Source organism: Aspergillus terreus, genomic scaffold (genome assembly GCF_000149615.1).
Source record: "Aspergillus terreus NIH2624 scaffold_8 genomic scaffold, whole genome shotgun sequence".
In the NCBI taxonomy this organism is placed as follows: Eukaryota; Fungi; Ascomycota; class Eurotiomycetes; order Eurotiales; family Aspergillaceae; genus Aspergillus; species Aspergillus terreus.
This window is the reverse complement of record NT_165931.1, coordinates 362071-385382: the sequence shown is the minus strand read 5'-3', so window position 1 is coordinate 385382 and position 23312 is coordinate 362071. Positions and strand designations below refer to the sequence as shown.

General features: G+C 52.1%; 11 protein-coding genes across 11 annotated transcripts; 7 read left to right on the top strand and 4 right to left on the bottom strand.

Moving 5' to 3' along the window:
* Positions 1–364: 364 nt before the first annotated feature.
* On the top strand, positions 365–4027 carry rom2 (putative Rho guanyl nucleotide exchange factor (Rom2); the record flags this gene model as incomplete). The annotated part of the gene is made up of 2 exons (XM_001214954.1): positions 365–3895; positions 3950–4027. The coding sequence occupies 2 exons, from the start codon at positions 365–367 to the stop codon at positions 4025–4027; spliced, it is 3609 nt and encodes a 1202-aa protein (XP_001214954.1).
* Positions 4028–5463: 1436 nt separating this feature from the next.
* Positions 5464–7017, bottom strand: aspA (putative septin AspA; the record flags this gene model as incomplete). Its single annotated transcript, XM_001214953.1, is given in 6 exon segments — positions 5464–5698; positions 5756–6358; positions 6378–6507; positions 6579–6695; positions 6762–6831; positions 6997–7017. The coding sequence occupies 6 exon segments, from the start codon at positions 7015–7017 to the stop codon at positions 5464–5466; spliced, it is 1176 nt and encodes a 391-aa protein (XP_001214953.1).
* Positions 7018–8195: 1178 nt separating this feature from the next.
* ATEG_05774 (phosphatidylinositol-3,5-bisphosphate binding protein HSV2) lies at positions 8196–9255 on the top strand (the record flags this gene model as incomplete). The annotated part of the gene is made up of 3 exons (XM_001214952.1): positions 8196–8264; positions 8326–8682; positions 8737–9255. The coding sequence occupies 3 exons, from the start codon at positions 8196–8198 to the stop codon at positions 9253–9255; spliced, it is 945 nt and encodes a 314-aa protein (XP_001214952.1).
* Positions 9256–9611: 356 nt separating this feature from the next.
* Positions 9612–10554, bottom strand: ATEG_05773 (uncharacterized protein; the record flags this gene model as incomplete). The annotated part of the gene is made up of 2 exons (XM_001214951.1): positions 9612–10434; positions 10499–10554. The coding sequence occupies 2 exons, from the start codon at positions 10552–10554 to the stop codon at positions 9612–9614; spliced, it is 879 nt and encodes a 292-aa protein (XP_001214951.1).
* Positions 10555–11072: 518 nt separating this feature from the next.
* On the top strand, positions 11073–13002 carry ATEG_05772 (dynein family protein; the record flags this gene model as incomplete). The annotated part of the gene is made up of 6 exons (XM_001214950.1): positions 11073–11229; positions 11360–11488; positions 11571–11947; positions 12029–12122; positions 12169–12794; positions 12859–13002. 6 exons carry the CDS (start codon positions 11073–11075, stop codon positions 13000–13002), a joined length of 1527 nt encoding a protein of 508 aa, XP_001214950.1.
* Positions 13003–13402: 400 nt separating this feature from the next.
* On the top strand, positions 13403–13867 carry ATEG_05771 (uncharacterized protein; the record flags this gene model as incomplete). Its single annotated transcript, XM_001214949.1, has 1 exon — positions 13403–13867. One exon carries the CDS (start codon positions 13403–13405, stop codon positions 13865–13867), a length of 465 nt encoding a protein of 154 aa, XP_001214949.1.
* A 1141-nt stretch (positions 13868–15008) lies between these two features.
* On the bottom strand, positions 15009–16150 carry ATEG_05770 (uncharacterized protein; the record flags this gene model as incomplete). The annotated part of the gene is made up of 3 exons (XM_001214948.1): positions 15009–15423; positions 15469–16084; positions 16117–16150. 3 exons carry the CDS (start codon positions 16148–16150, stop codon positions 15009–15011), a joined length of 1065 nt encoding a protein of 354 aa, XP_001214948.1.
* A 686-nt stretch (positions 16151–16836) lies between these two features.
* On the bottom strand, positions 16837–18596 carry ATEG_05769 (spermidine synthase; the record flags this gene model as incomplete). The annotated part of the gene is made up of 3 exons (XM_001214947.1): positions 16837–17235; positions 17291–17597; positions 17647–18596. 3 exons carry the CDS (start codon positions 18594–18596, stop codon positions 16837–16839), a joined length of 1656 nt encoding a protein of 551 aa, XP_001214947.1.
* A 453-nt stretch (positions 18597–19049) lies between these two features.
* ATEG_05768 (uncharacterized protein) lies at positions 19050–19748 on the top strand (the record flags this gene model as incomplete). The annotated part of the gene is made up of 2 exons (XM_001214946.1): positions 19050–19200; positions 19294–19748. 2 exons carry the CDS (start codon positions 19050–19052, stop codon positions 19746–19748), a joined length of 606 nt encoding a protein of 201 aa, XP_001214946.1.
* Positions 19749–20926: 1178 nt separating this feature from the next.
* Positions 20927–21941, top strand: ATEG_05767 (uncharacterized protein; the record flags this gene model as incomplete). The annotated part of the gene is made up of 2 exons (XM_001214945.1): positions 20927–21114; positions 21356–21941. The coding sequence occupies 2 exons, from the start codon at positions 20927–20929 to the stop codon at positions 21939–21941; spliced, it is 774 nt and encodes a 257-aa protein (XP_001214945.1).
* A 505-nt stretch (positions 21942–22446) lies between these two features.
* Positions 22447–23175, top strand: ATEG_05766 (uncharacterized protein; the record flags this gene model as incomplete). Its single annotated transcript, XM_001214944.1, has 2 exons — positions 22447–22636; positions 22688–23175. The coding sequence occupies 2 exons, from the start codon at positions 22447–22449 to the stop codon at positions 23173–23175; spliced, it is 678 nt and encodes a 225-aa protein (XP_001214944.1).
* Positions 23176–23312: the final 137 nt, after the last annotated feature.

Sequence of the window (23312 nt, the reverse complement as noted above, 5' to 3'; positions counted from 1 at the left end):
GGTCCAATCCCCTCATTTCCCATTTTCTTTTTTTTTTAACTTCCTTCCTATGCCATTTTATTCTTGTCTTCTTATTACCTATAAATTACCACTCTCCTCCCTCCACCTCAACCTCCTGGCTCCACGAGTTTCCACGACCATCTCGCGACGCTCTGCACGCCTTATACGACCCGATTCGATACCCTTGATTCCCCCTTTTGAGTTGGATTTCGTCTTTCACATCTCTCACGTCTTGTCGTTTGCACCAAGGGTCGCTTGAAGACGCCTCTGCATCGTCAGTCACTGCCTCGCGTTCGCCGATTCATCGACAGCTCAACTCGACTTCGATTCCTCGAATCACACCGGTCTGACGGGAGAAGCGACAATGGCCGACCTGGGAGGCCAACAGGGCCGGAACTACCGGCCATACGGGCATCCATCTTCCTTTCAGCGTGATGCCGCATTCTCTGAGATCTTTGGTGGGGCTCCACCACCGGGACGCTCTCAAACAATGACCTCGCAAACCCCTCAGTTTACCCAGGATCGCGCTCACACCATGACCTCCCACGTGCCGCATCCTCAAATGCAACGGGGTCCCCCACCGCCCTCGCGTCCCATGCCCAACGGATACAATACTCCGGGTCCCCCCAACGGATACTACCAGGCATATCCCGGCGGCACAGCGACAATGTCTTCGCATCCCCCGCCTCAGAATGCTCCCCGGCCCTATCCAGGACGCTTCGCCTACCCGCAACCTCAGCGGCTGGACTCTCGCCCCGCGCCCGGCCCACAGTATCCTGATGCGAAGGGATATTCTCGCCCGATGCCGCCCCCGGCCCTGAATTCTGATGCCTTTAGGTCGAGATCAATGGCGAGGATGGGTGGTCCGCCAATGTACCAGCCTCCCGCGAGTAGCTTCAATCACACTTCCGCCACCGCATTTCGCCAACAACCGTACAATGCTGCTGCCCCCATGACGGCTCAAGGTCGGGTTGTCCCCGAGAGACACGGCAATGAGCGTGCCATGTCATTGACATCTTACTCGACGGACCGTGAACACGCCCATACCATGAGTACCGGACGGGTAATTCCTGCCAGGAGGCAACCGTCGGGCGGTTCGACTCAGCCCATGCAGAACCGGTTCGACGCGGAACAACCAGCTGCATACAATTCCAACAGCCAGCCTCGACCCCCCAGTGATGGATCCGTCAACTCACGCACCATGTCTATGGCTTCGACCATCGTTCCGGACCGCACCATGAGCATGCACAGCGGGACTCAGCTGACTCACAAGCCTAGCACTCAAACGACCTTGGTTTCGAGCAATTCACGCCGGAGTAAGGTTCCGTTGGTTTATCCGGCGTTGCTTTCGCGTGTCGCAGATGTGTTTCGTGAACAGATTCCCCTGGCGGAACGGCAGAAGAACGGCCTGTCCTACCAGAATTCCTTCTCTGGCTCTGACGCAGTGGATTTGATTGCCCACATCATCAAGACCAATGATCGAAACCTGTCTCTCCTCCTGGGTCGCGCGTTGGATGCCCAGAAGTTTTTCCATGATGTGACCTACGACCACCGACTTCGAGATGCTCCCGGTGAGCTCTACCAGTTCAAGGAGACCATGGGTGAAGAAGCGCCGAGCTCAGAAGTGAACGGTGTCTTCACGCTTTTGACGGAGTGTTATTCTCCCACCTGTACTCGGGACAGTCTCTGTTACTCAATCGCATGCCCGAGACGATTGGAGCAGCAGGCAAGGTTAAACCTCAAGCCCCAGCCGGGGTTGCGGACGTCTGCTTCTAAAGGAAGCTTGCACGGGGATGACGACAACGACAATCAGAAGCTATGGATCAACATGGTTCCCAAGGAGGTCTCGGAGGCGTTGGATGACAAGCAAAAGAAGCGCCAGGAAATCATCTTCGAGATTATGTATACTGAGCGTGACTTTGTGAAGGATCTGGAATATTTGCGTGATTTCTGGATGCGACCCTTGCGGGCGGCTGGCAACGCGACCACGTCTCCCATTCCTGAGCACCGACGAGAGAAATTCATTCGAACCGTGTTCGGCAACTGTTTGGAGGTCCTGAAAGTGAACAGCGCCCTCTCTGAGGCCCTCAATGCGAGACAGAAAGAGAGTCATGTGGTACACAGAGTTGGTGACATTTTCCTGCAACATGCGCCTCGGTTCGATCCGTTCATCAAGTACGGTGCGAACCAACTTTACGGAAAATATGAGTTCGAAAAGGAGAAGTCATCCAACCCCGCGTTCGCCAAGTTTGTTGAAGAGACCGAACGCCTGAAGGAGTCGAGGAAATTAGAGCTGAACGGTTATCTCACCAAGCCGACCACTCGTCTCGCAAGATATCCCCTTCTGCTGGAACAGGTCCTGAAAAACACGCCAGACGGCAACCCGGATAAGGAAGATATTCCCAAGGCAATCAAGATTATCAAGGACTTCTTGTCCCGCGTCAACACCGAGAGTGGGAGGGCTGAGAATCATTTCAACCTGGTGCAGCTCAATGCGGCGCTGAAGTTCGGCCCCGGGGATTATGTCGATCTGAAGCTGACTGAGGAGAATCGCCAAATGTTGACGAAGATGGGATTCAAGAAGACGCCAACAGACAGTTCCGAGGTGACTGCCTATCTCTTTGACCATGCTGTTCTTCTTGTCCGGATCAAGGTTATCAATAAGCGAGAGGAGTACCGCGTTTATAGGAAGCCAATTCCGTTGGAGCTTTTGGTTATTGCCCAGATGGATGAGGTTATTCCACGGGTTGGAATTGCCAAACGGCCTTCGTCTAGTCTGCTGGCGAATAAGGCACCCGTGAACCCTCCGACTACGAAAGATGGTCTTCCGATCACCTTCCGGCATCTCGGAAAGGGGGGCTACGAACAAACGCTCTATGCAACCTCCCCAACCCAGCGACGGAAATTCATCGAACTGGTGGAAGAGCAACAACGGAAGCTCCGGGAGCGCAACAGCAACTTTTACAACAAGACCGTGGTTTGCGCGAACTTCTTCACGTCAATCAACCGAGTGAACTGTCTTGTTCCGATTGACGGTGGCAGAAAACTGGTGTACGGCACAGACAGCGGTATCTACCTCTCGGATCGTTGGCCCAAAGATAAATCTGCGAAGCCTAGGCGAGTGCTTGACGCCAGCCAGGTTACACAGATGGATACTCTGGAAGAATATCAACTGCTCCTGGTCTTGTCTAATAAGACCCTCTTCTCCTATCCAATGGAAGCTCTTGACGTCGGCGAAGGCCAGAATACATTAGCGAAGCGGCCCAAGAAAATTCAAGGTCATGCCAACTTCTTCAAAGCCGGTATCGGTCTGGGCCGTCATCTTGTGTGTTCTGTCAAGACCTCGGGATTGTCGAGTACAATCAAGGTCTACGAGCCTATGGACAACCTCGCCAAGGGTAAGAAGAAATCGGCGGTCAGTAAGATGTTCCAGAGTGGGCAAGACACTTTGAAGCCTTTCAAGGAATATTATATTCCCGCTGAATCCTCTTCCATCCATTTCCTTCGATCAACCCTTTGTGTTGGTTGCTCGCGTGGTTTCGAGGTCGTCAGTCTCGAGACCACCGAGACTCAGTCCCTACTCGATCAGGCCGACACCTCCCTTGACTTTGTCGCTCGCAAGGAGAACGTCAAGCCTATTCACATCGAGCGAATGAATGGAGAATTCCTTCTCAACTACAGCGATTTCTCCTTCTTTGTCAACCGGAATGGTTGGCGTGCGCGCCCGGACTGGCGGATATCATGGGAGGGCAACCCCAACGCCTTCGCGCTGTCATATCCTTATATCCTCGCATTCGAACCAAACTTCATTGAAATTCGCCATATCGAAACTGCCGAGTTGATCCACATCATGACTGGAAAGAACATTCGCATGTTACATTCGTCTACTAGAGAGGTATGTTGCAACCCCCGAGGTGGGACCTTGACTGCCGTACTGACATTGAGTTAGATCCTCTACGCTTATGAAGAAGAGGGAGGCGAAGATGTCGTCGCGAGCTTGGATTTCTGGAACAAGCCACAGCATTAGGTCAGCATACATGGACGGTACTTGTCACTTTTCGCCTCAAACCTTTTTGATCTCTTTACTAGACAGAGCTTTCTGTACCTCCGGAGGGCTCATTTCGCTTTTTCTCTTTCGACAGCAGCTCCATGCTTTGGGCCTGCTCTTCTCTCACGTCCTTTAATACCTTCATGTTTGTCCGATGTGTTTCAGATCAGCCTTTACTATATCATTGTCATTTGCCCATTTCCCTCTGTGTACAATGAAGCGCAAATACCACCTGTTTATTCGTTTTCCTCTCGCGCCCAGGTCCTCTTCAGGTTGTCGTGTCTCACAACCTTTGTGTATGTTCCGCTTGAATCCTTACAAGCTCTTACATAGCATTTATCTACCATTTGTGGGAAAGCTGGTGCTGACCCTTTTGACTTCAATCTGATTGCATTTTCCATATTATCTCACGTAAAATCAAGAACATTTCGCCCATGCAAGACTATAGGAACTCTGGAGGAGATGTAGGTTCGAATGTTGAGAAGCTGGAGGCGGCATAAGCTTCTTTCAGCTGAAAGAAATATGATGCCTGCGCCCCATGCATCAATACTACTCTTAAACCATTACATTTCACAGAGTAACATGGCCATGGCGGTGTTCTTACGGTCATTGCGAAGTATTTTATCCAATGTGACTAGTCAAGGAGACTAGGCGGTGGTACATGGGTACCATCAGCAAAATATATATCGACCACAGGCACTCTGTACGACGATCATCTACACAATTCAACTACTCCATATATGCAGGCCGTGCACTTTTAAGACTTTTCTTCCTCATATACTACTATTCGACTAGAAGCATAAATGATAGAAGAGACAAAGACATAAGACCACGAGAGCACACACACACAAAAGATCAAATGACAAAGAGGGAATCTTGCTGCGCTGCTGAGATTGGGACAGGTGTCATTGATGGAAACGCGAACAAACACAAGAGGGGGAAGAAAAAGAAGCGCATAAGGAAGGAGAATTTATGCAGGAGTATCCCAGTGACAGCTGTCAATGATTAAAAGATGCTATCCTTGACCCCGAGCGTCACAACCGGGAGGAAAAGGGGACATTGAAAAAGGACATCAAGAAGTCAAAGAAAAGGAAAGAAAAAACCGAGAGAGGGTTGGGAGCGGCAGCCTGAATCCATCACTCTTGTCCGTAGAAAAGAAAGCCTCCCCAGAAATGAGAAGGAGGGAAGGAGTTAGACGTCGGTAAGAAAATGGAAATGTTGCATTTTCCTTTCCCCTCCCTTTCAAACGAGAAAAGCTATTAACGTGAATATAACAGTCAATATTACCCCCATAAGAAACAGTTACACTTGCTGTGCCCCATGGCTCCATTAGATTGGCACAGCCGGTAACAATCGCGCAAACCCCACATAATCATCGAGACAGTCAGTCGTCCGACATAACTGGGGTCGATAAATTAGGCCTCTCCATTCACACCCTCGGCCGGGGTTTGGCTGGCCTCGCGTGCCATGCGTGCCTCGATCTCCCGGAGCTGGCTCTCGCGCGCCAACAGTTCCTGACGCTTCTCGGCGATCTCGCGCTGCACCTTGAGTTCGATCTCGCGCAGCTTCTCCTCCTCGCGACGGAGCTGCTCTTCCTTCAGTCTGACGGATTGGGAGGCGAGGTCTTCAGGGTTCATCGAAGAATCTTGGCTACTTTTTTATTTGTTAGTTGACCGTCATGTATAGGTGAGGTGAAGGGTCACGTACGGAGAAGCACCGTCAACGCTCTTGCTAAGCTTCTCGGTACGGTAGTTTTCGTAGAGGAAGTCGTGAGTGATTTCCTTAAGATCAGCCAGATGGCTGTGGAGGAGGGCGCTTCGGATTGCCAGGAAATCGGAGTGACGAGGGTTCTCAACCTCGACCACACCCCAAGGATACTGTCTGGCTCGTACTTTGCGACCATCGATCTCGACAAAGTCCTCGGAGCCAACAATGGCGAACGGCATCAGTCCCCGGAGCTCGGCGTTCTCCTCCACGGTGTCCTCATCATCCTCCTCGATATCGTAAGGGAAGTTGTAGACCGGAATGCGATAGTGCTCAATATCCTCCATGATCAACTTCTTGGACTCAGCGAGTTCGGCGGGAGTGAGGGAGTCGGCCTTGCCGATAACCGGGATCACGTTGACACGAGGGGACAGGCGCTTCATCAATTCAATGTCGAGCTCGCGCAGACCATGGCCAGTCGGCGTGATGAAATAAAGCAGGACGTGGACACGGTTGTCCCTGAAACGGGGGTTTCGCTTGATTCGTGACTCTTCGGCGAGAATATCATCGTACTGGCGTTCGAGGTAACCTACAATCTCTCCAAAGCTGCATCAACGGTCAGTACCGTCGGGATGAGGAATCCTTGGTGCGGACAGGGGATACATGCCTGGCCTCGTTGTCAATCTGATCACCGAATCCCGGGGTATCAACGATCGTAAGGGAGATCCGGGTGCCTTCGTCATCCAATTCGAGTTCTTCAGGGGGTCGACAGTCAGTACTCGTGCAATCGGCGACGTTGATTCCAATTAGAGTCATCCACACTTACCAACCGTCACAGGCTTGATGCGAACACCTTCCTCAACATGAGCGTTGGCGGCATCATCAGCATCCTTGCCCTCCAAAACTTTCTTTCCGCAGAGGGTGTTGACGAAGGTGGTACGGCCTGCGAGAGGAATTGGGTCAACTTTCTGGACGGAGATGAACAAGTAAGCGGGTTATGGATACGTACCGGTTCCGCTGGCACCACAGACCATCACACAGAACTGGATACCCTTCTTGACATTCTTCTTGCGACGGATCTTGAATTGGGATTAGTGACGGTTGATCAAGTATGGAGGGAGGTGGGCGAGAACATCTCGATTCAAGGAGAGCATGGGGAATGGAGGGGACATGGCAAATCATGACGATGAGGAGCATTGATGGGGAGAGAAGCAGCAGAAAGGGGAAGCAGACAAGGCACATACCGCGCTGAGAGCCGACGACATGGTGGGCTAAAATAAGGAGAGGGGGTGGGAGCACGAGCGAGAAACGAAAACAAACAGGCAAGAGAAAAAGAAAAGGCAATTGGAGTTGAAGATGAAGAGAGAGAAAGGAGGAAGCGAGCGGCGGAGGCAAGAATGGAGGAGGGAAGGTGGAGGAGGAAGACTGGAATGATGGAGAGAGAGATGGATGGATGGGATGGAAGATGGAGTTGGCGCTCTCCTGAGGTGGTCGCAGTGGACAGCTACTTAGGGGGGAAAAGTTACCTGTAAGGTACTTAGGCTAAGGGGAGATTGGCCGTATTGTGCAAGGTACTGTATTGGTATTTCTGCTCCTTTCCCCTGTCGACGTTCGCTCCTGTCCTACTACCAAGGACTTTCCAGTTGGCTCTCCACGGACCATCGGGGTTCCTGGTACTGTCATCTCAATACACAGGCATGTCCTTACAATACGATGATTGTGATGTAGGTACTTGATGATTAGCTATACTGGTATACCAATTCTGTCTGATTAAATTATGTACTTTTTCCTGTTAATTCTACATATTTCAATATGCTTGGATATCAACACTCATACCTCAAATGATCTCCATACTATCCGGAGACAATGCACTGTACCACGGATTCGTCGATTCAGGGGTTGAATCGGTGTTTCCTGCAGTGGGTCTCTCATGCGGCCCGCCGTATTTACCGCTCTACAGGCCTGAGGCATCAAAGCCTGAGAATCACCTGACTTCTCTTATATGAGGTCACTCTTTTGCCTGGATCACTTCAATGCAGATCCCCGCGACTTTCTAGACCTGCGCATCTCTCCCATCGCATGGCGTCTTTTCGCCCACCATGAATACTCGCCAGGTGATCGATGAGTCGGTCGGTCCTTTCTCTCTCTCCGCCGCCTTTAACAATGACAACACTTGTTTTTCCGTCGGGTTAGACACCGGGTTCTGTAGTAAGTCGCTCTAGTATACCAAACTCCCCCACTCGCAACCTCTCCCGGTGATTTTCTTTTATGGAGTAACAAGACTGAGAACAGAATCGCTGTCTAGTCTTCAATACAAACCCATGTGAGCTCAAGGTATCACGAGGTACGCTGCGTCCCTTCGTTTGCTAGTATCTCCATTGCTTTCCACGCTCATCACGCCGGTGATATGGCAGACTTCAATGCAGGGATCGGGCTGGTTGAAATGATCGGTCAGTCCAACTACTTGGCCATCGTCGGTGGAGGAAGACAACCCAAATTCCCCCAGAATAAGGTGGGATTGATTGAATCGCCTTAATCACCCCGCTGAAGCACTTCGCTCACATCATTGACAGCTCGTAATCTGGGATGACGCCAAACAGAAAGCAGTCATCACTCTCGAGTTCCGCACCTCCGTCCTGGGTGTCCGTCTGTCCAAGTCACGCATTGTCGTTGCTTTGTTGAACAGTATCCACATTTTCGCTTTCTCAACCCCACCTCAGAAACTGTCCGTCTTCGAAACGACGGACAACCCCATGGGGCTGGCCTGCCTAGGACAGAAATTGATTGCCTTCCCCGGTCGATCGGCTGGACAGGTCCAGCTGGTCGAACTCGAAACCGGCAATGTCAGCATCATCCCCGCTCATAGTTCACCACTCCGGGCCATGGCGTTGAGCCCCGATGGGGAGGTGCTGGCAACGGCGAGCGAAGTGGTATAGATCAACTTAGCTCCTCTCCTTCATTTGTGTGACTGACACCAAGGCCAGGGTACACTTGTACGAGCATTCTCCACCAGCAACTGCGCCAAGATGGCTGAACTACGCCGAGGGGTCGACCAAGCAGTAATATTCTCCCTGGCCATTTCTCCTTCCAACAACTTGCTGGCGGTTACATCAGACAAATCTACCCTACATATTTTTGACCTTCCACACCCCCGCGCGCTTGCGCACCGCAGCCCGTCTCCGTCCGAAGAAGGACTGAACCAGAAATGGGGCATCCTGGGGAAGATTCCGTTGCTTCCCAGAGTATTCTCCGACGTCTACTCCTTTGCCAGTGCTCATTTTGAAATGGGCGAGGAATCTCCAACAGGTTTACTTCACGTGCCACCCCTGGGCACCACGCTGGGGCGACCTCTAAAAGGAGTCATAGGCTGGCTCGATGACCGGACCATCCTTGTGATCGGGTCCGGAAGAGATGGCCGTTGGGAGAGGTTCGTCCTCCGTGAGGGGGACGACGGCAAGCGCTATTGTGTAAGAGATGGCTGGAAACGGTATCTAGGGAGCTGACCAGATAGTGCATTTGGATTAGCGAGTCAATATCTCGTGTATTCACAATACTAACTATGTACTTTGGTTTTGCAGGCAGTTGCCTGTACAGCACCCAGCAAGAATGCTTGGGTCTAAGCTGCGGTGGTGACAGATAGCGCAGCTTATCTGAGAGAAACAGCCTCGGGCGTCAGGACCGTTTACCAGCAGGACCGCGGTCGTCACAACCAACTTGAGCTAATGGCCGCCCTGCTCGCTTTTGATTCCATCATGATGGACCTCCGTGCAGAATCTTTAGGACGGTCTTGGATTGCGACACAAAGAATAGTTCCCGATTAGCGCATTTTTAATAAAACAAGACTTGCTCGTTCGGTTAGTTAACGATACCGCTCCTCCCTATCCCGATGGCGCCTTGGTTCGGGCGATCGCGACCCAACCGGTGTCCTATCTCTGTAGTCTCTATCTCTCCGGGACGGGGATCTCCTCTTGTCCCTGTCACCCCTAGACCGGGACCGGGACCTGCGATCGCGGTGTCTCCTTTCGCGCTCTCGGGAGCGGTCGTCCTCTCGTCGGTGATGACGGTGAGACCTATGATGACGACTTGACCTCTCGCGACTGTGATCTCGGCGTTTGGATGACTTTTCCTCCCTCTCCAGCCGTTCCAAGGCCTGTGTAACCTCCTCTTTCTTCTCCTCGATGAGAAATTCCTTCATGGGGTCTTCATCATCATGATTGCGAATAAGCTCCTCCAGCTCCTTTTCTTCTTTGAGAAGTGGCCTCCTCCGCGGCTCATCATCACTGGTCCGTCTTTTCTTTCGTCGCCTCCGCTCATCGTCCGTATCCCCGTCACCCGCATTCTTGTTGTCGGTGTCGCCCATCAATCTTGCGACGTTGTCGCCCTCCTCCTCATCGTCGCGTCGTTTGTACCGCACATGGTCGACGCGCAGCATCCGTCCTAAGACCGTCGCGCCACCCAGGTTATCCACCGCCAGGTCGGTACTGCGCTGGTCCTCATATTTCAAAAACGCGAAGCCACGACTCTTCCCCGTTTCTTTATCGCGCACCAGGTTCACATGCACGGGCTCGCCGTATTGCGAAAAGATTGTCACGACGTCACCCTCCGACAGATCGTAGGGGAGGCCACCGATGTAGATGTAAGCGGTGTCACGATAGTCGGCATGCCATGATGCTTCCGGGGGGCTATAATAAGACGATAAATGTCAGTTTGATGAAGTGTAGGAGGTTTGAAGCAAGCGCCACTTACACAGCATTTTCCAGTTCGCGCTTGTTGAGCGACTGGATTTGGCGGATTGAGTTCATGCTCCTTTATGGACCAGGAAGCTAATACAAGTCTTGTCAAAAGATGAAATGAGCGATTCCAGACGTGTAGAGGGATAAGGAAAAGGAGAAAAGCGAAGCTGAAGTTGAGGCGAGTGGAAAGGGAGAAGAGGTCACCATATCTGAGGTTGGCTCCGCGGGAGGTCCCACACCCGCCGACGCCCTCACTATTATTATTCCCAACTACCGACTGCTCTGCTTGCGTTTGTTTACTCTGACCGCTGCGCCGAACACCGTCCACAAAACCCCGAAATCGCAGAACCGTTCAAGTATCAAACTCCTTCTCTCAGGGCGCTATCTTCGCTAGGACGGTATCGTGTCTGCGATCTGCTTCGATATCCTACACCTCCCCTGACCCAGTTCCGCTCCTTCTCCCGCTCCACGAGCCCAAGTCAGACCGCCTGCACAGAACGCGTCCTATAACCCGGAACGCAGGTATTCTTGTTTTGAGGCTACCTGGAATGGTTAGCGACGGTTGATTTAGTCGAGATTGGCAGACAATGTCGACTTCAACGCAAATTCCCGGATCCCGATTCGGCGCAGGAAACAACAGCCGTCCGTCTAGTAAAGATGGCCCCAAGAAGAACATTTGGTCGTCGTTGTTGGATAATGTGGCAAATGGAAAGCGCTTGCCTGAGAAGAACCTCTTGATTCTAGGTATGAGCATATTTTGTGGTCTTGGTCAAGGTTTCGTGCGCGTCTCAGGCGTCGTCACGGTGGGGATATGCTGCTAACCACATGTCTTGATCCCCAGGAGGTACGCCTGAGAGTCAACGAGAATTCCTAGATACCCTATCCGCCAACCCTTCGGATCCTAGTCTATCGGACGAGAAGCGGAAAGGGAGGGTGCCACCTGTCGCCAACCAGTTTGCACTGGGATATACGTATCAGGATGTGCTGGATGCTGATCAGGAAGGTAACAATATCCCTCCTCTATGTTGTACCATACAGTCGCTTTGACTGCAGTTTGTGCGTATTTGGCTAATCTCCACTTCAAGATACTCTGGCACGCGTCTCCGCATACCTCCTTTCTGAGCCTTCGTTGTCCTTCGCTCCCCTCCTTAAGCCGCTCCTCACCCCTCAATCTATCCCAGAAACGTTGGTCGTCATCCTGCTAGACTGGTCTGACCCGTGGACCTGGGTCCGGCGACTTCGAGAATGGGTTCGCCTCTTGCGACATGTGCTCGTCTCCCTTGACGACGAGACGAAGATCGTGATGGAAGAAATGATGACAGAGTGGCGAGACCGGAAGAGAGGCATGGACGCAGCAGGCGCCCAAGGCCTGTCGGGGTCCGGTGGACCGGTTACAATGCCTCTGGGTCCAGGGGAATGGGACGAAGGTCTAGGCATCCCGATGTGTGTCGTATGCCAAGGGGTATGTGATTGAGCTCGGAGAGCGCTGGTTGGAAAGAAGAAGTCACTGGAACACTTTGGCTAACGTTTCTTCGTACCACAGGCAGACAAGATCGAAAAGCTCGAGAAAGACCACGGCTGGCATGAAGAGGAGTTCGATTTCATTCTACAGTTCCTCCGAACGATCCTTCTCAAACGTATGATCCCGTTGGCTGTATTCAGGATGGATACTAACCTAGGTAGATGGCGCCTCCCTCATCTATACAACCCCTTTCCTTGCAAACTCCCTCCAGAGCCTCATTCACTCTTCTCTCGGCATACACTCCCTCCTGAAGAGGCAGTCACTCAAGCACAACGTCATTGATCGCGATAAGATCCTTGTCCCATCGAACTGGGATTCATGGGGCAAGATCCGGATTATCAGAGAAGGCTTCGACATGGAAGGTGTATCGACTGCGTGGTCCATCGAGATCCAGGATCTGCCAGAGCCTTTAACCAACGGACCGGCTGATGATAAACCCGAGGAGGACCCAAGCGGGATGGATGATCGGTCCAGCGCGGTGACGATCTTCGAACAGACGATTAAAGATCCGAAACGAGATACCTCCATGGTCCACCCGGGCAGCCAACAAAGCAGTAATAAGATCGAGATCGAAACCAGTGACATGCAGAGCTTCCTGACAAAGGAACTCGAGGTCCTGGAGAAACTGAAGGCGGAAGACGACAAGGACCGAGCGGCGAAGCAAGTTCCACAACTGGAGATGTCTCCGCTTGAAGATAACGGGCGTGTGAATGAACACATAGGCCCTGTTCAGTTCAACATGGGAGGAATCCAGGTGGATGCTGATGACATGCTGCGCAAACTTAAAGTGAGTTGATCCAAGTCTCGCACCTCTTATTACCGAGCTGCGCTAATACTGTGACCAACTACAGGAGAGAGAAGCCAGTCGGTCTCAGAGAAAGGACACGATGTCGTCCCCGACAGATGAGAAAGCCCATAACCAAGCACTGGCGAACTTCTTCGCAGGGCTGGTTAAGAAGCCTGGCAGCAGTCCGCGCGGGAGTCCATCAGCTTGAACAGTCGCCGACTCGATGGTGGATCGTTTTGGATTGTAATTTTATTCCCTTTCGTCAGTACATACTGCAATGATCGAAGTGTCGATTTGGCGATCGTGAACCGATTTCTTTCTTTTCTTTCGTTTTGATACCAGAATGGCTTTATACGGAGAATCTTGCGGCGAAGCCTTGGGTTTAAGAGTCATTGAAGATCTACTATACTAAGACTACCGATACCGGACAATCTTTAGGCCGTGTAGATGTCGACGTAGGGGAAACAAGACCATCAATAGTACCACCAGTGGAACGTTTAAGCAAGTTGATTCTCCTCCCGGAGAAACTTGTCCTCCTCAGGAGTCGACACCCTCCCCAGGGCCTTATTCCGATGCGGATACCGCCCAAACCGAGCGATGATATCTTTATGCATATCCTGAAACTTGATGTTAAGAGCACACAACGTCCGCGCCGCATCGGGGTCCTTGGCCAGCACGGAGGCACACGCCGCCTCTTCGCCGTTCAAGCCAGCCTCAGCGCCCGCACCGTCAACCGCCCGGTCCACATCCGCCGCCATGCGGCGGTACATCTCCGCGCACAGCTCCTGGATCTTCATATCCTCGGAATGCATCAGCGGCAGATAGAACCACTGGCGCAGCGCGAGCCGGTACTTCACGCCCGGGGAGGTGGGCACACCAGCCTGAATGGCGCGCATGGCAACCCCCAGCGCCAGCGGGTCAAAGACCTCGAAGACGGCGGCAGCCTCGCCGTCGCGGTAGCAATTGCGCGGCAGCTGGTCCAGCAGGAGGACGAGGCCGAGCCAGTCCTGCGCTGCGGAGGGCTGGACCAGGTCGAGGAGTTGGTCTGCTGTAGGGGAGGCCGCTCTGATTGATTCTAGGGCGGGGCCGAATTGTGTTCTGGAGTGGGTTAGGGATTGTGGAGTGGTTTGGGTGGGTAGGGGAACGCTTACACGCAGGCATGGTCGAAGTTGCTGTCTCGTGTGAACCAGACTTTTACGTCGTCTGTGCTGGGGAGCGTGAGGCTGTCCTCTGCTTTGATGTGCTGGAACCAGAAGTTATATACATCTTTTGGTAGGGAGGGAGGTATGGTGCTGGTTAAAGGGGATGCTGGTGCCATTTGGGGTTGGATGGGAGGGCGGGTGGAGAAGCTGTGGTGATGGACTGAGGCTTGAGGTGGTGTTAGGATGTGTTTGGGGGCGAGGCGCCGTGAGGATCTGCTTTGGAGTATGAGCAATTGTCTCCCAGTTGAGTCTGGCACGAGCGAGGGACATGTCGATGGTATAATTGATGGAGGAGGAAGTATGGAGAAGAGTTCCATAGTTGGCGATGATACGAAGTTGTCAGGTGACCCGCCCAACCGGATGTTCCGGTTCGACTAAGTCTATCATATTGATTTATAGCAGAATTCAATATTCCTGTAAACATCCAGGCCGAAATTTCGGTTGAATTCAACTGTAGGCTTGGTGTTCTTGTAGATTCTGTTGCAGCCCCAGGCGCAGGGGTTGCCTCTTTGGGCCTAGCGCCAGCATACATGCCTCGTTTCTACATCCTCGATGCCTTCACCATCACACTCAACGCCATCGAATCGAATCACCTCTTCTTGAGCTCCACCTCTTGCTCCTACTGATAGAATCCTAATTGACTATAGTCTTATATCTTGGTTTAATCTCTAGTATTACTTTTATCAAACAAATACTCCGTAAGGCTTAGATATCTACAGTTCTAACAGTCTTGTCTATCCCACCATGTGATAAAACCCTCTCTCCCGTCTCAATCTCTCGGCCTGCGCGTACTGGATCCGGCTAAAGTACTGCCGGACGGCGGGCTCATGAAGCAGTGGCGCCGGGTACTCGTCGCCGCCGAGGACGTCCGCGCCGAGCTGCGGTACGCGGAACAGAGTGGCGGTGATGTGAGCCAAGGGACTCATAGACCATAATACTTTGATAAAATCCTTTGTCTTCTATTCACATGTGTATCTACACGTGCTGGGTGAAATGCTAGCTCTGTTTGCAGTTAGGCAGGCGGCAAGAAGCTAGAGTACAAGGCCGCTTGAATAAGGGCATACATGACCATCCATCTTGTGATCCATTTCGGTGCATCCCAGCCACATGCTTCAGTTTTGGAAGACTTGTCCAACAAACCTGCGATCCACCAATACCACACCGGGTAACCCGACGATAGCCTGTTGATAATTTGCACGTGTCCAGCGGTTAGAATGTAAACAGCGACGAACGCTTGTGGGGCCGCAAATATAGGTAGTACAGTTGTAGCGTTCACCACAGGCCTCTTCTCTTCCAGCGCCGTCTTATTGATTCTTGGATAGTTGAAAGCCCATACCGAGGAAACAACCATGACTGCAAGTATAGGGCCGGCCAGCGCAAATAAAGGGATGTTTGACACAGTCCAGTACCGGAATAGACCGTTGTTCCTGGGCCATTAGCGGAAGAAGCCTTTCTCTCTGAGTCTTGCTTACCAGTAGTGTTCTTGCACGAATGAGTAGATGCTAGGCGGCATTGCACTGCACCATGGCCTCTGCTCATACGATTCCAAGCCACAATATTCCCAATAAGCCACGATCTGGGGTAGAATAAATCCCAGGGCGACCAAAATCCCTGCGATTACTATGACAGCAAGCTGTCTTATTTGCATGACAGAAACCCCGCCTTGAATGGCTTGGCTCCCTGACAAAATAGCGCTGTACGCAAAGTAGAAGCCACTGATCAGGCCATTGCTCCGGACCGCGGCAGCCACCCCAACAGACGCACCGGAAAGCAGGAGCCACAAGTCACTCCGCATGATGGCCCCGTTCCGGCGAGACAGAAAGCTTTCCGCGTACGAAAACATGCCCAGGATATGAAAGAGGGCGAACGGACTCTCTGCATTCGGTGCGGACAAGAAAAGTCCAGCCGGAGACACAATGTGTAGCCCAGCAGTGACGAGAGCCAAGCTTGCGGCTTTCTGGCCCCGTCCAAAGACTCTCAGCGACAGTTCATGCAGCAATAAAACTGCCAGAAAGTGCGAGGCGTTGGAGATCAACACGCCAGCCCATGCTGGAGCAGTGGCCGGTGGCACTCCGGCAAATTCAAGATCTGGACGCGTCAGTACACCTGCATCCACATACAGCGAGGCCCACCACACTTTGCAAGGAAAGCCATTGCCCTCGTTAGGGTCCAGCTGAACGCCCATTCCTGTTCAAAGACATAGCCTCTTCGTGCGGCTTCGGTAAAGTAGATCGCGTCCCATCTAACCAGGGACAACAGGCTGGAGTCGCTGACGCCTTCCAGTAATGTTGTGGAGGTGTCATAGCCGGGACGAGGGCTTAGTCGAGATATCGAGAATAAGAGGCTTTTCCAGAGAAGAAAACCAACAGTCAAGTAAAACCTAGGACTCTTCTGGTGGAAATCCGCCAACTGTGGCATCGTCATACTGAAGACTGAAGGTGCCGCGGTCCGTTGTATTTGGGTACGTTCGGGATTGCGGCGGTTTGGGGATAGAACGCGCCTGTCTGGATCGGATTTATTATAGCCCGTCCAGCCACAAAACTACAATATGCCATTCCACTGCGTAGAGATCGATCCATAAGAAAATCTCATTCTGATATCAATGCTTATGACGGATATATTAGGGGAGTTGGAGCCATGAGGGATGAGAAGGCGTCAGGCGGTGTTGACCATCTTTGTACCTTTCCATCACAGGAGTTATCCGCATACGTCACCAAATACTTCGTTGTGGACAGCAGGAAAGGCACGTTTCTCGATTTATGCGTGCTATAGCAAGCTATACAACAAGTAATGGTAACCATACCCATAGTACATGCGCACCAAAAATAAAACTACACAGCTTACCAATTTTCCCAAACCGCGTCAGGAATCACCTTCCTCATGATTTGCCAGTGCTCCAGCGCTCCTCTATCCTGGTATTTATCCAACCGGCCAGTCTCTTTAGCCACCAGCACCGATCGTCCACCCTTTTCGATAGGGCGGAACCGTGCCGGATCGATTTCATGCTTCGGCATTAAGTACGACTCGCGGAACTTGCTTCCCAAGAAATCGGCGGGAACGGGGTCGCGGAACTGAAGAGGGGTCGCCGAGCTCTTCTTGCAGAAGACGACCATGTTGGTGAACTCGACATTCTCCTCGGAGGCGACGTCCTCGCGGAAGATCCGACACGAGGGGAAGACCGCCAAGATAGTGCGGACCGTGAGGGCGGCAGGGTAGATAGAAATGTCACCGGCGTAGTTCTGGTTGTTGTTGTTAATAATGTGACATGTAAAGTCTCACGGAGAGGAAACTTACAATAGCAATCACTCCGTCGTCTTTCAGCAGCGAGTGCAGGCCCTGGAGGAACTCGAGGGTGAACAACTCGACGGGCTCGGCGCCACCGGTGAAGACATCATGGACAATGTAGTCGTATTGAGCCGGGTTGGGGGATTCCTGAGTCCGCTTCACGAAAGAGGTGGCATCTTCGATGGCAGCGATGTGGTTGGACGGGAGATGGAAGTACTCCATTGCGAACTTATGTACCACGGGGTCAATTTCCACGATCGTGGTCTCGATTCCATGGGTGATGAGCGCAGAGGGTGTCGTGCCAACCCCAAGACCACTGGTACGAAGTGAGATATGGAAAGATGTGCTGTTCAATTTGCACTTACATCACAAGGGCTTTGCTGTTTGCGTCCACTCGAGGTTCACCGTGGTCGGTCTCCACCAGACGAACGGCCTCGAGCATGGTGAACACAGCGTAGATGGGGTCCTTGAGGGTAGGCTTATACGTGCGATGCTCCTTGATCCATTGGCCACCGAGAAGGCTGTGATCGCATCTCATCACGCGGAAACCATCCTCGAGGTTGTCCAGAACCGCGATGTAGCCTGTGGAAGAGTCCTTACGGGCCACAAGGGCATAACCTTCGTCCTTCAGGGCGGAGTTCAGAACTGCGGTTGCACGTCCCGTTTGCAGATGCACATTAGAGGTGAAAGAGAAAAGGATTGACGGAATCGCCAAGACAAGCAACTTCGACGGGATAGCAGCAGAGTACAGCGCTGCGATGAATAGCTGCAGGCCGACGCGGGAAAAGAAAAATGCCGACCCCAGGCATCGCGACATGATGAACTTGCCCAAACCCTCTCCAATGGAGTAGATGACGTAGGAGCCCAAAAGAGGCGCATGCTCGGACACGAGGTCACCATGTTGGGCGAGGCGCAGACCCCTCTGCAGCAGCTTGAAAGCGCATGCGACAGACAGAAGGACCAAGGGGTAAAAGGTAAGGATTTCCGTAAAAAGAGGGCCGATTGGGTTACCCAATGCCAGGCTCTGTTGGGACAAGAAATACTGGATCGTGGGAACCCAAAAGGCCATAGCCGGGAGTAGGTAAACGGCGCGGCGGCTGGTTATGCGGTCGATTTGGTCATTGAAGAACCAGCCCACTAACGCGGCAATACCAACACCATAGCCATGGAAAATATGGGTTGGCGCGGTGCCATACACCGGAGCCAGTGTCAATGCGAATAGAGGAGACGAGAAGGCAACAAGGACTAGCAAGGCAATGCCTGTGCCGGTCTTTCTCCAGTTGGCCTGCTGGAGAATTTGCTCGACGGACGCCATGGTGTCAGAGTAGTACTCGGACTGTTTGATTGAAAGTAGTGTTCAGACCCAGAGGCTGGATATGGCTGGCCTGATGGCTTCCTGCTATGAGCTTGTTAACATTTGACGGATACGACGGTGCCGAGTTTGATGCCAATGTGGACAGCTGGACCAACGACGGTGAAACAGACTAGAAGGAGCCCTGCGTACCTTTCAATTTTCAGACAATTAGCAGAAGATCCATGTCTCGGCCAAGCAAGACGTAGACTGATCGGTGGAAGATGGATGTTTCATCGTGAGTCCTTTTTCGGATTTTCCCCCGCGGACTTCCGGCCCAGAACGGCTTAGCTTGGGGAGCTATGTAAGCCACTTACGTAATCAATATAACGTCCTCATACCTACCTCATGCATATTGCGGACTGTTCGCCTTCGCTTTCCTCCATCCTTCAAGGTATCTCGATATTATCTCCAGTCATGCCTTATTTCCCAATGGGTACGGGAGTCGACTCGGATTCCAAGGCCGCCATGGCCCCATCGTCGCCCTCTACCCAGTTGAAACGAAACCGGCGAAAGCGATACCTCGACAGCCATCCAGAGTACTTTTCTGCTGATCTCGAGCTCGCCGGTCCGCTTGCTCTCTTCTTGTCCCAGAGACTGATCGCGTTTACTCTTTCAGTCGATGGCACATGCGACTCTTGCTAATACGTCAGACATGTAGACCCGTTACTCTACGACCGTCTCATTCGCCGCTTCCAGACCCCGGCCGAGAGAGAGGCGGAAGGCCGGGCCAAAGGGTTCTCTGGTGTGCTCCAAGCCGACATCAATCGCTCTGAGGCCAAGCTTGAAGCGCTCGCCCACCCCGATCCTCACTCCATGTTCAGCTATACTCGCGGCCCTAATGGGGAGATCCTCGCGGAAGACAGAGACGAAATCCCAACTAGCAAGGAAGAAGGAGAGAAACAGTGGCGATGGGAGATGACACTCCGATTTCTGAGGGGAGAAGATACGGACTTTGATTATGCCACCGTTGATGAGAACGACGAGTACGACGATTGGAACGAAGAGCAAGAGAAGTATTTCGACGACGAAGAGCCAGAATGGGTTGTCGAGGGGACGGACAGCGGCGATGTTACGTCGCGTCTCCAGGGCGAAACTGGCATCCAGGACTTTTAGTTTGTTCCTGGGGATTTTCCTTCGCTTTTAAGAAGTCCGGTTTTCCGGTCATATCGCGGTCTTTTCCCCCGACGGCCACCGGCTATCCTCTTATCCCATCCTGGAATGGCATAGTATTCCTGCGACAGAATACGTCGTCCTGATTGCTCAATGCTCCGTTCGCCTTTCAAAGCGGGTGACTCATTCTCCGCAGAATTGAATAAACGTGATGTCAGCTTTTGGCGGTCCTGACAAGGAGCTCATATCATGTTTGCGGCGCTATGCTGAAGCTGCCATGAATCTTCATCGGCTTAACTATGCACTGGTGGTCACCTGCAGCCATCCTGGTTAGCGATAGGCTCGCTGGCGTTCAGTCGGTTTTGGAGTCCGCCGATTGAATTTCCCACCATGTTGTCTGTGGTTTACCTTCGTTTGAAGGGAATCTGTGGAGGTTGCACTAGTGATATTCGTCTCCTGAATGAATCAATCTTACGTCCAACAATAAAGTAGAAGTATGTCTTTCCTATAACATTAGAAAGTACTATCATCTCTTCCACGATGCCACATCATCCAGTCACTCAAACTTGCTCTACTATTCGTCAATCATGCTTGTAAAAGGCATCGTCTTCAATTCCTGCCTTTGTAGTCTCAGAAATCTCAAAGATATGAACGCCTGTATCTCAATCTTCGGCTTTGACGCAGACGATTCATGTTGTGGCCTTCCTGGTGATGATGCTCACCAACCTGCTTTATGCCAGATACTTTGCCTTCTGCTCAAATCAATCGATGTCGTGCTTCTTGTTAAGACAGAACGGCTTTGTTCCTTGCCTCCTGCTCGCTTCTCTCCTTGGCCATAAACATCGTGTTGGGATGCGCATAGTGACGTCCCGCGGTATGTACCATAGTTGTGCTTCACGGATGCCCATATTTGGTATTTATGAACTCGTACTTCTCTCGCAATAATGATCTAATATTGTCGGGGCTTTTCGGCATCATGGTGGTCACCAGCACCGCTATAAAAAGGCATTCCTCTTTCTTCCTCTCTCCTTCTCTGCATTTCAACTACCATCACTCGTTCGACATCTATCACTCGCTCACTTTCCATTCCACGACCTATTCTCTCGTTTCTGATATATCCAACGGATATATACTACCTACATTCATTTATCAACCTTCATTCGTTTTCTTTTTCCATCGTCATGGGATCCTCGCTATCTAAGAGACTCGTTCTTTTGGTCAAGGGCAAACGGCCCTCTGCATTTCAGCAAAAGCGCGCCTCTGATCCTGAGCTCGACTCTGACGGTGTATGGAAGCTCCAGCGTGGAAAAATCGGCTCTGGAGCATCGGCCTGTGTTAGGGTCATTTCCCGGGAGGGGCATAGCGAGAAGTATGCCGTAAAGATGTTTCTTCGAATGCACAGGGAATCCGACGCGGCATACAGACAGCGCGTGGAGAGAGAGTTCAATATCGCCGTCAGCCTGCAGCACGCAAATATCCTGCAGACTCTCAGTCTGGGCGCCAGAGACGACACCTTGTACTGCGTCATGGAATACTGCAGCGCTGGCGACCTGTTCGACCTAATAGAGAAGGGTATGCAATGGGAGCACAAGTATCGGCTCCTAAAACAGCTTCTCCGCGGCGTCAAGTACCTGCATGACCGGGGCATTGCGCACCCGCGATATCAAGCCCGAGAACATTGTCATGGCAGACCCCAACTGCCTGAAGATCTGCGACTTTGGCGACGCAATCGTTTTCCGGGACCCCAATGCGTCGACTCCCTCCAGTGGCAATGGAGCTGAGCAGATCGACTTGTGCTATTGTCGGAACATCGGCACAAAGGGGTACCATCCGCCAGAGCTCGCACGACCAGAGCCCTATGACCCGAGACCATTCGATGTATGGTGTGCTGGGCTCACCTGCCTCTTCATGTTTGTTGAGCGCTACTCGTGGGATGTGGCCGACCCAGAGGAAGACATATACTACGCACTCTTCGATGTTGGCTGGAGAGCGTTCCGCCTTAGGCAGCAGGACAGAATTCCAACCGATACGTTGTATCCCGGCTGTTCGGGCTGCTTTCGAATCCTCGACCAGACCAACGAGATCCACGCAGGCTTCCGGACACTGATCTTCCGGATGCTGGACCCCGACCCAGCTAAGCGGATCACCATCGACGAGGCGTTGAACTTGCCCTGGGTGCAAGCCATCAATTGCTGATGGCTTGCGGGCAGTTATTGTGGCTTTCCAAAGAGAAAGCTTGGAGCAGAGGGTGAATTGGGTGTTTCTTTCCATTTGTATATGTTGCACATCATGTTTGTAATTTGATACCCCTTTGGTTATTATGGTTGGGACTTGATGAATTTTGAAAACGTTTGTTGTACCTGGAGGGCTATGGACCAGCCAGACTTTTGTTTCCTTCTGTTGAGCAAAGCGCTCAAAAGACATGCCGCTCAGGCATGCATACCCTCCTGTCCTCATTATGAATTGTTATTTATCACACTGCGTCAACTGCCCTCGGTAGCCGGTTCCTCGGTCCGCTCCGTTCTGCAGAAGATCCTCGACGACTTGATCGTGTTGATTCGAACCCCGCATGTTGGATCACCCCAGACTATGGCTGCTTGGCCCATACATGACCCGACGACACCTACATCTACAAGACCGGAGTTGCAGTTGCACAGATTGGATTACCGCCCACCGCTTCAGACACGACAGTTACCACAAGATGTCGTCGAGTCTACCTACGCAAATGATCATCTTCCCGGTCAAACCGGACGCCACAGTCGAGAACCCGTCAACAAAAGACGGGCAAATCTGGAGCCAAGTGCTCGACATTTTGGAAGGATGGAACGGATTTCGTCGACTGTACTGGGGTCGACATGTTGAAGAACCAGAAAAGACTCAGGTCCACATCGGTATGTCCTCCGTCCCTGACCTTGTCTGTTGCACAGCTGACGGAGACTTAGTGAGGGACTCTATGCATCAACACTTTACATTTCTCTCGTCCGCCCAGTGGGTCAATCTGGGCATGGTCATCGCGCCCATCTGCACCAGCAGCCCCGAGTCATTTTTTGTGCGGCATGCGCATATCGAGAACTTTACTCCCAATCCAGCGGCCCTGGGCAAGGGTGCCCCGTTCACTGGAACAGCAATCTATCTCACCTCCACCCCGAAGGACTGGGGAAAGGCCTGGGCTTTGTGGACGACGATTGTCTCCCGCGTGGAGGGCTGCATGGGCGTCACGGGCGGGTGGATGGTTGAGCCTGTCGAAGGCTATGAAACGTGCTATACCGTCTGGGTGGGATGGGAGAGCTTGGAGGTCCATGACAAGTATCACCATGACAAGGATTTCTGGAAGAAGAGGATCGTGCTGCAGTTGCACAACGACGGGTGGAGAGAGTATGGTCATGTCGCATTCAAGTACTCGAGAACTCGGCCAGAGGCAAATCTGTGAGCAATATTCAATGTGTCAATGCTCAATGTTCAATTTTCCATGTATCAATTTTGCTGTGTCAACACCCTTGTATCATTTCATGTTTGTATTAGTTTGTTGCAACGACACTTGGTTTGACTCCATCCACACTCTATGTA